This window comes from Lolium perenne, chromosome 2 (genome assembly GCF_019359855.2).
Source record: "Lolium perenne isolate Kyuss_39 chromosome 2, Kyuss_2.0, whole genome shotgun sequence".
Taxonomy (NCBI): Eukaryota; Viridiplantae; Streptophyta; class Magnoliopsida; order Poales; family Poaceae; genus Lolium; species Lolium perenne.
Window position 1 is genome coordinate 32,467,793 of NC_067245.2, and position 9,456 is coordinate 32,477,248.

At 43.7% G+C, this 9,456-nt stretch overlaps 2 protein-coding genes across 2 annotated transcripts; both read right to left on the reverse strand.

Moving 5' to 3' along the window:
- Positions 1 to 346: 346 nt before the first annotated feature.
- LOC127331726 (disease resistance protein RPM1-like) lies at positions 347 to 4,581 on the reverse strand. Its single transcript, XM_051357902.2, has 3 exons — positions 3,974 to 4,581; positions 2,564 to 3,181; positions 347 to 2,380 (listed from the first exon to the last, which is right to left on the reverse strand). The coding sequence occupies exons 1-3, from the start codon at positions 4,568 to 4,570 to the stop codon at positions 509 to 511; spliced, it is 3,087 nt and encodes a 1,028-aa protein (XP_051213862.1). The 5' UTR covers positions 4,571 to 4,581; the 3' UTR covers positions 347 to 508.
- A 592-nt stretch (positions 4,582 to 5,173) lies between these two features.
- On the reverse strand, positions 5,174 to 5,680 carry LOC139835438 (disease resistance protein PIK6-NP-like). The gene has a single exon (XM_071825293.1). The coding sequence runs from the start codon at positions 5,678 to 5,680 to the stop codon at positions 5,174 to 5,176; it is 507 nt and encodes a 168-aa protein (XP_071681394.1).
- Between the last annotated feature and the right edge of the window lie 3,776 nt (positions 5,681 to 9,456).

Here is a 9,456-nt window from a genome sequence, read left to right on the forward strand (position 1 = left end):
CGTGGTCAGCCACGATATGAATCATAAAATCAAGCTGCCCAAATATGCGAGCATTACAAAATCTCTCTTATCACTATTTCTAAAGCAGATAAAAAAAACTCACCAAGTTCGCAAGCCGCGCATGCCAACAGTTGCCACTGAACATTTGCCACAGTGCACAGTTGCCGACGATTGGACTTGAAAATTCAAGGAAGTGCGCTGCTTGCGTAGGCTTTGAAAATTCTGAAATAGACGACGCATATGATGCAACTGTTTGAAGATATCAATGCTTCTACACAAAAAGCTGAACCAGCAGGAACATTAATTACAGCTTCATTTGCCAGCAGGTAAATCTACCAACTGATAAGACTATCAGTTATCTTTGAGGTATAAAGCAAAATTATACAGAAAACATGAGAAAAAAAAGTATTGATTGGGGTACATATCGTCCGGAGACACGGAAGAATGCCAATTACGGCACGCAGATTGAATCAGGGAGATACAAAACTACTGAGACCCAACTATGAAATCAACTCTGGAGCTCAATTACATTCAAAACAGGGTTGTTTGAATTCATGGCAAGTTGGGCCTGCAAATCTTCAATGAAGGCATAGCGACCATGTATCTGAACTGTCCGGAGGCTTGGCAGATACGGTAGCCCACAAAACAATCGACTGTTGTTTTGGGGCTGCAAACCAGAGTACTGCAGCAGCTCAAGCTTAGGGATTGCTCCTTTTTCAAACTCCACAGATTTGAGGTCACCTAGGTGATCCATTCCCAGCACCTTCAGGCTTGGGAACGCATTCGGCTGGAAATTGAAACGGATCTCTTCACCTTTGAAGGATTGCTTCCATAGACACAGGATAGCAAGGCTGGGTATGCTCCCGAGGAGTTGTATGGCAGCAGCATGCTCCAATATCTTGCAGCCCTGTAACTTCAGCTTCACAAGATTCCAGAGCTCTGGTACCCACTCAGGCAACTCGCTAAGGTTACCATGCAGCTTGAGGCTCTGCAACTTATCTGGAGGCGAGGAAAATGCACCAATGCATCCAGATAAACCTGTCTCGTCATCCGACTGCAAAGACAACGACTCGAGGTGACTGAGATTAGAAATGGCTGAACAAATGTTTAAACCATTTTTCTTGTTGATGCCAACTACACCCAACTTACGCAGCCCGGTGAGCCTTTTTATCTCATGTATAACAGCATCTTCCCGTGCGAGGTTCACTATACCCAGTGTGTCCAGAGCTTCCAGTTTACTCACCCCTCTTGGCACCGTAACTCCACCAGCATGTAGGCCCATCATAACAGAAGGGACTGCAACGCAGCAAGCCAGAGTGCATGCATCACGCCGGTTGAAGCCATCAATGCCAGCAAGATGAGGTGCACAACATGCAGCACAGCACACCGGTCCTATAGCCAGAAGCCCGTCTTCTACATCTGCCGATTTGCTACCAGCAAGGAGATATTGCAACTTCTGAAGCTTGGTGACGGCTTTTGGCAGCATCACCAAGGATGTCCCTCTGACATCTAGTGTCTGGAGTTGCCTCAGGTTACCCAATGAATCTGGCAAGCGGAAAATTTCACCACATCCTTTTACAGAAATGTAAATCAGATGAAGAAACTTCCCGATGTGCTCCAGGTGATGATTAAGTAGACCTGAAGTGCCTTCCAAGTCTAACACTCGTAGCAACTTCATCTGTTCAGAAATAAAATATGGCCGCCACTTTCCAAATACTGTTATTGACCTCACACGTGAGAGGTCCATTATCCTCTTGAACTCTCTTTGGTCTCTTTCCCAGTTGCCATCTATAGCAAGGTGACGCACTGTGCAATGATTGTTCAAGTTGCAGCCTTCCTCCAATCTGAAAACAAGATTTTCTTCCATTGACTTTGAGGTGCCTACTCCACGGATAAGATCATGGAGTAGGCATGAGTCAATTTCTTTTCTGGTAAAAGCTGATGGCATAGATGGTAGGATCATGCCCTTGTCTATCAGTTGAATGAAGTAGTTGTCTGCTATTTCTTCTGCAGACTTGCCACGCACCTCTTTTATGTAACCTTCTGCTATCCAACGCCGTACTAACAATCTCCGTCTAATTATATAATCTTCAGGAAATATGGACAAATACAAAAAACAACACTTGAGGTGATAGGGTAAACGATCATAGCTTCTTATAAAGATTTTTTTTGCTGTCTCAAGAATTGGATCCATGGACAACTCAGCACTGATATGCTCACTTAGTTTCATCCACTCCTCGCTGGTTTTTGGTCGGGTTGCCAAGAAGTCCCCTATGGTGGCTATCGCTAAGGGAAGTCCATTGCACTTCTTCAGAATCAGATTTGTTGATTCGATCAACTCTGGACAACGCTCATCAATATCTATGATCGAGCCAAACACCTGAAATTGGTATAATTCAAGGTTTATAGATCTTCAGAAACTGAATTGTGTACAAACTGTAGCTGCCCCATGAATATGATGGAACATGATTTTTCTACTCTTAGAGTTACCCATGAAATATTTAATTAATCATATAAGTAAATCACACCATTTTCTAAATCAAACAAATAAAATTGTCAGTACCTTTTTTGTGAAGAGGGCTCGTGCATCTCTATATCCCAGACTTCGGAGATTGTATATGTTGTCCTCCTTCTTCGAACAATGTTTAGCAATATGCTCCATCCTTGTAGTCACTATGATCCTGCTTGATGTGTCTGTAGCAGGAAAATATGGTATTATAATGTTCCATTCTGCAGTGGATACTATGTCATCAAAAACAATCAAGTATTTCATGTTTTCTAACTTTCTAGTCAAGTCAATGGCATCTTTATAACCAAATTGCAGAGCTACACTTCTGAGGAGCTCATCGACATTCAAAGGACGCATAGCGGCGACACAAGCACACTTTTCAAATTGGTCCATTAGCCCTTGATTTTGGCACATAGCTCTGACCAGCATGGTTTTCCCAATGCCACCCATTCCCCACACAGATATCACCTCAAGGTGTTGATTTTCATTTGTAATTAGTTTGATAATATCAAATTGTTCTCTTTCTCGCCCAATTAGCTGAGAATCCTTGAAAGTTGCTTTTAGCGTCCTTATCCGATTAAGGATCTTCCTGTCCTCTGAGATGTTGCTACCGGTACTGGCTGAATTAGAGCTAGACCCTGCCTCCATTGAGTTCGTTCTATCTTCAGAATCCTAGAAATAAAGAAAAAAAAATGGTTAGCATCAGCACTTTTTTCCATGACACTATTAATCCTGTTATAAATCTTGCAAACAATAACTTCAATTGTTCGATGGTAGGAGTCAACACCAAGCTCCATAAACACAAATAAATTATAATGCAGAAGATCAGATTCGTGAAATAATGAATGGATTAACGAAGCTCATTTGGCAGGGACTATAATGAATAGAAGCAAGTGCATGGGAAGATATAAATTCACTACTAGGTGGCTAGGTGCACATCGCCACATCCATCGACTTATCATGTTTTCTCAATCAGGTCCAAGAAAAAATTGAATGCCTGGGGATATGTAAGGTATGAATACCAAATGTTGATGTGCCAAAATTTGGTCCGAACATTTATGATATATCCAATATAAAAATGGAAAGGGACACAAAATAGGATTATATATAAAATTATCCCCCACAATAAGAAAGATGTACAAAATACAAAACTTAATGTAATTAACTAAATTGTCTTGAAAATTTTGAAATCTGAAATAGTCATCTTCTCATTATAATTTTGGAACAGTAATTAGGATAATCCATGTCATTGAAGAATAAAGACTGAAAATCAATATGAGTTGTATATAGAATCATGGCTGACAGAATATATATGCTGTGCTGAGTTGTGGATTTAGAACTTAATAGTCTAGCGATTAACAAGCAGCACATAGCGATTACCAGAACTAGGCAAGTGGAATATTTTATTAGCCGAACAATAGTAGGAAGCAAATGTTAGCTGATTTTCAGGACAATGAAAATTACCTGCTTGTAGAAAGCAAAAACATTTCGATCGGAAGACAAATGCTTGTGATCTAGGGCTACATTCTCTGACCCTATGCATAAGCTTGCAACTTCAACTTGCTCGGTGGTCAGAATAATTCGGCTTCCTTTCTTGTTGTCCGGGAAGCATGATTTCATACGATCCCACTCTTCAATGGTGTGCAGGTCATCAAACACAATTAGATAACTTTTCTCATTCAGTAATTTCATGAAAGCATAAGCTAGACCATCTTCCTTCATAGTTCCCATACTGTGCAAAATTTGCATCCACAAAGTGTCATCTTCTTGTGTCCTCGACCTTTGTTGAAGAAAACTCACATAGAATTGCCTGATGATGATTTGCAGAAGCTCTATTACATTCAAAGGATGCATAACCCTGACCCTGGCATGACATTCAAACGTCATGTCCTTCTTCAATTGATCATAAGCCCCTTTGATAATGGATGCCTGCACTAGATTATCACTTGATCCCCACACTGCAACCACTGTGAGGGCATTGTCTCCGTTCATCATCAGTTGGGTGAGATCCATTATTGCTTTACCGTGCTGATCCAGTTTTGATCTGTCCTGCTGACCCATTACTCCCCTGCCCTGCTTTTTTTAGATAAAGGAGCAATAGCTCCAGCCTCTGCATCAATTGATGCACACGGCCCTTTATTAAATATCACGAAGTATCGAGTATGAGAACAAAAATAAAAAAAAAGAGAAATTACATTCAAGGATCCGACAAGGTTGCGACATGAATCAACCAACGGAAACAACGACACCTAAATAGGCTAGCCATACTCTATCCTATTACTGTGTCGCCACCCAGTACCCCGGTAATAGAAATCCTGCGTAACCATCAGCAGCTTGTTGCAGCCAATATCCATATCCTTGCGCTGATCCTCCGGTAGCAGGAAAGCCCATAACTGTATCCAATGCACAGCTCGATGAATAACCTGCAAAAAGTTAGTATTCTTCGGATTATTAAAAATCATATCATTTCTAGTATTCCATACTGTCCAGCATATAGCAGAAATACCAATCCTAATTTTATTTTTATCTTTCTTCGGAACTCCATACAACCAGTTCCCAAACATATTATTGATACTCATTGGTGGCGGAATGTTATAAGCAAAGTAGATCATCCTCCAAATGATAGTAGTAAAAGGACAAAGAAGGAACAAATGCTCAACAGTTTCATTTGCCCTGCTGCTGCTGCCGCTGCATCGCATCACGCACTGCTTGCTCGATGGCAAACATTTCTGGACTGACGATGATAGGACGATCAGGCTCGGAGCTGGAATCTCCAACAAGGCGGTATCGTGACTTCCTCTGGGCCATGTCCTCCACTCTGCCTCGCAGCCCCTTCATCTCCTCCGCGATGCGGTGCTGCTCTAGCCGCGCGCGAGGAATGCCCCACCAAGATGGCTTCTCACTATGAACAACGAAGTCTTGGAGACAGTCCTCCACTTCGTAGGCAAGATCGCGGATGTACTTTACCCTGGATCTAGGTACCTTGTCCTTGTTCCGCTCATCATCCGCATCGCTCAGGAACGATTGCATCTCTGCTAGCTCGTCCGTGAGGAAAGGGAGGCCGCGCTGGATACCCTGCCTCGTTGCCACGTCCTGGTCGATGGCGGCCTTGGCGCCGCTTAGCAGGCAGTTCAGCACGGCCTTGCCGACACCAGCCACCGCCGCTTCCATGGCCGGCCCTCTGCTATGTGTGGGGTGAGAGTGGATCTGTGGTATTGCTTGCAAATGCTTGGGTGCAGATTCGGAAGCAAGTAAGGACGGACTGTGGTTTTTCAGATAAAAGGCAGCTAGCCATCAAACAACGGGAAAGCGGTCAAGGAAGGTCCCCAAAAGGAGATGGCGGCAGAGGAAGCGCCCACATCGAGCTTGTTTGAGCTTTTTTTTTGGCTTTTCACTAGAAAAAGCAGATGAAATGGACCAAACGGGTTGCGTTGGCTGCATTCTTTTCCAAAGCTACCTAGCGAAATACACATGCGAGCAAAAGCACCTCGAGAGGTGCTTCCCGCGGCTTTCCCTCTTATGACCGAAACGGTATATTCTTGTGACCCTATCGTTCACAGTATTTACGACGAAATGCCACCAAGTAGCTACTCCCTCACTGAAACTACGCACGTGCAGCCAGAGCGAACAGTACATGTGTTGCCCACTATGCATGAGACAGACAATCACTGTGGCTAATTATTATGCTGGCCACTGCATGCGGCTGCTACTACTACTCCTAATCGCCTCAGTTTCGAATCACTTACCTTGGAAATTTAATGATTAACGCCACCATGCAAGAGAGACATAAGATTAATCTGCCGCACAAATTTAAAGTACTAAATTTTGTCATGCATGTCGGAATAAATACATACATTCTGAAATCAGTGGAAAGAAAACCTATTGGTGATCCATATTTTTTCTTTGCAGCGTGATTCATAGGAGACTTACTCCCTTCGGCCTTAAATAATTATATTGCACCCTTAGATAAAATATAGCCTAAAATATATCTAGATTTATTAAACATGTGATTAATATTTTGGATCAAAGGGAGTATTACAAATAAATCGGATAATTATATGTTCTCGCAACTTTAAAGGGTTTCAGACAATCTTTCTGTTCACAAAGACACAGACAGACGTCGGCTAAATTGCCAAACAGTGAAACTCACAACAACAACTTTCCCTGCGCAGCAGCTTTTTCTGCATAACAGTTTTCCCTACACAGCCAGCTAGCCACAACCCAAACAAAGGAGGTCGTCTGCTAGCTCTCGCTTGTTGCCACTTTCGCATGCATATGTTTTAGAGCATCTCCAGTCGCGTCCCTCCAAAGCGTCTCCCAAAGGGACGTGGGGCGCGCTGGATTAAAAAACATTCCCAGCCGCGTCCCCCAAAGCCTCCTTTTGTCTGGCGCGCCCCGATACGGTGTCCGGCGCCCCGAGCCCGTCCCTGCCCCACAGGGGACGCTCCGGGCATGCCGGACACACGAAAAGCGAGGCGGGCTCCCACATGTCGGCGACTATTTCCATAAACCGTTGGTTCGCGCCTTTTTTATCGTCGCTCCTTCCCTCCCGCGCCTCCCACCCCTCCGTCGCCGCTTGAATTGCCGGTCATTTCGACTGCTGATCTCTTCTGAGAGTCGGCACCGTCGTCGCGGCTGGCGCTCTCGCCGGTCGTTCCGCCGCCGCCGCTTCGCCAGCGCGTCCCAGAATGCGGCGTCAAATCCGCCCCACCTCCGCGCACACAAGGTGCTCGACGACTTGCTAGGTAGGCGCGATTGGCCGCTGTTCGTTGCCTCGTCTGTCGCGGCGCAATTTTAACCATTGATTTTTCTTCAGACATGGATAGCGACGACGAGATGCTTGCCCTACTGCCGTAGGACGAGGAAGCCTTCGACAACGACCTCCGAGAGCATTTGCTGATCATCACGTCCCTCCAGGACATGCTTGACGCCGAGGCGGAGAAGAGGAAGAGGCCGTGCTAGGCCGGGGAGAAAGAAGTTGTAATGTCCCAGGTTTAGAGACGATCGAGGGGTAGATTTTAGAAAGGGATGTGCATTGCATCGTAAATTCTGGGGAAATTTCGCACTTTTAAAAGAAAACTGCATCGAAGGGGGACAAGTTTCTCTCTCGACACCTTACAGGGTTAGGGTTTCGAGAGTGCGATAAATTTGGACCTCACTTAGCTCAATTAGGTTTTTGAGAAGAGAGAGAGAGGTTGGTGCATCACAATGTTAAGTTGCATGATTGAATTCAAACAACTTGTGTTTGAATTTCAAATTCAAACATCACATGATTATTTCATAATTCAAATTAAGGTAATCCATTAAACAAATATAAATAATCAAGTATAGAAATAGTACATCTATTAATTAAAGCTCATTAGAGAAACATTGAGCTTTATTGATAATCACACAAGATACAAAGTCATTTACAATATCCAGAATTGAATTATGAAATATTACAACACATTACATGAATTGAAGAAATATAAAAAGAAGAAAGAAAATTACAAGTAAATGATCTATCCTAAACTACACAAGTAATCTTCATAAATTGCTTGTGCCAGATGATCTTGATCTTCATCTTGATCACCTCATTGATCCCTGCACAATCACACAGATCAAACATGGTTATGCCAAGTGGCATTGCCACTTGGCAGGTTAGTAAGAAAATGAAATTGAGGGAATATGACCAGGAACAGCCGAGCTGATCCACTCAGCTGCGCAAGTCCCACACACACACACAAGCTGCTCACACAGCTTGAGTGCATGCTCAACAACAAGCCATGGATTGTGCATGCACAACAGCACACACACACGGCCAGGGGAGTCACCAAATGATGCCAGGCCCTGTTGTCGACCAGAGTGGCAAGGGGAGGGCATATATAAACTTTTCACAGCCAAACCCTAGCCATTTCATCGGCAGCAACTCAAGTGGTAAGAACACAGCTAGAACAACAAGAACAGGTGAACAGCTAGAGCTGCTCCACCTATTCCAGTAATCACCAGAAACCAACCAAGAATCACAAGCTTGCAAGGAGGAGCAAGGCAAGCAAACCAAACCAACCAGAAGCAATCCTCTACACCAACAACTCATTCTAGGAGCTGGAGTGAGGTATACACTGATGAACATGAGCAAGCCAAGGTTTTGCTCATAAAATAAGCTTATGCATACATCACAGCAACAGAAAAGGGTAGAAACCCTGTGTGAGTCATCATTTGGCTACTAGCCAATTGGTGCAAGTAAACAGGAGAGAAACCAATAGGAAATCACCAGGGAACATTGGTTAAGACAAACCAGTGGCATAACCAAAGACATCCAGCAAGGAGATGATCCTACCTATTCAACCAAAGTCACCTAGCACCTAAAGCCTAGCACACCATCAGACAGATAGACAAATTGTGTCTATTCTTGTTTGTCAACATCAAAGATCACTGGAAATCCAACAAGGAATCACCCAGTGATGCATTCACTAAGCCACAGCAAGCCAACAAGGGTGGGAGCTACCTAAACAACAATGAATTGCTGTCAAGGTCACCTCAACCACTGAACAGCCCAAACTAATAAGCCATGCACAGTTATCATCACCCAGATGGGTTCAAAAGGAGGGCTAGGGTACCCAACCAAGTGGTGGCATCCATCTAGCCCTGCCAAACTCAATGAAATGATCATTACTGCAAACAGTTCACATCACTTATCCATTTAGTAAATCCAGGTAATACAGATAAGTGAATCATACAAGTAATCAAAGCACCAGAACCTTGCAGATGATCCAATGGATCATTACAAGCATCAGCAACTGCTTGAGCAAGCAAAAGCATGCACCAGTACAGATTTTGGTGTCACATAGACACAAGGACTAGCAGTAATAAGGCACAGTAATAACACAGCAACTTTTACAAGCTACGGATGATCACATGATCATCAGAAGCTTGCTAGAGCATGCTAAAGCATGCTAGAATTAGTT

Coding starts and splice junctions, on each gene's coding strand:
- LOC139835438 (XM_071825293.1), bottom strand. CDS start 5,680: ATGGAAGCGGCGGTGGCTGGTGTCGGCAAGGCCGTGCTGAACTGCCTG.
- LOC127331726 (XM_051357902.2), bottom strand. CDS start 4,570: ATGGGTCAGCAGGACAGATCAAAACTGGATCAGCACGGTAAAGCAATA. Junction 3,182..3,973: donor TTTTTGCTTTCTACAAGCAG/GTAATTTTCATT, acceptor CTTTATTTCTAG/GATTCTGAAGATAGAACGAA. Junction 2,381..2,563: donor GAGCCCTCTTCACAAAAAAG/GTACTGACAATT, acceptor TACCAATTTCAG/GTGTTTGGCTCGATCATAGA.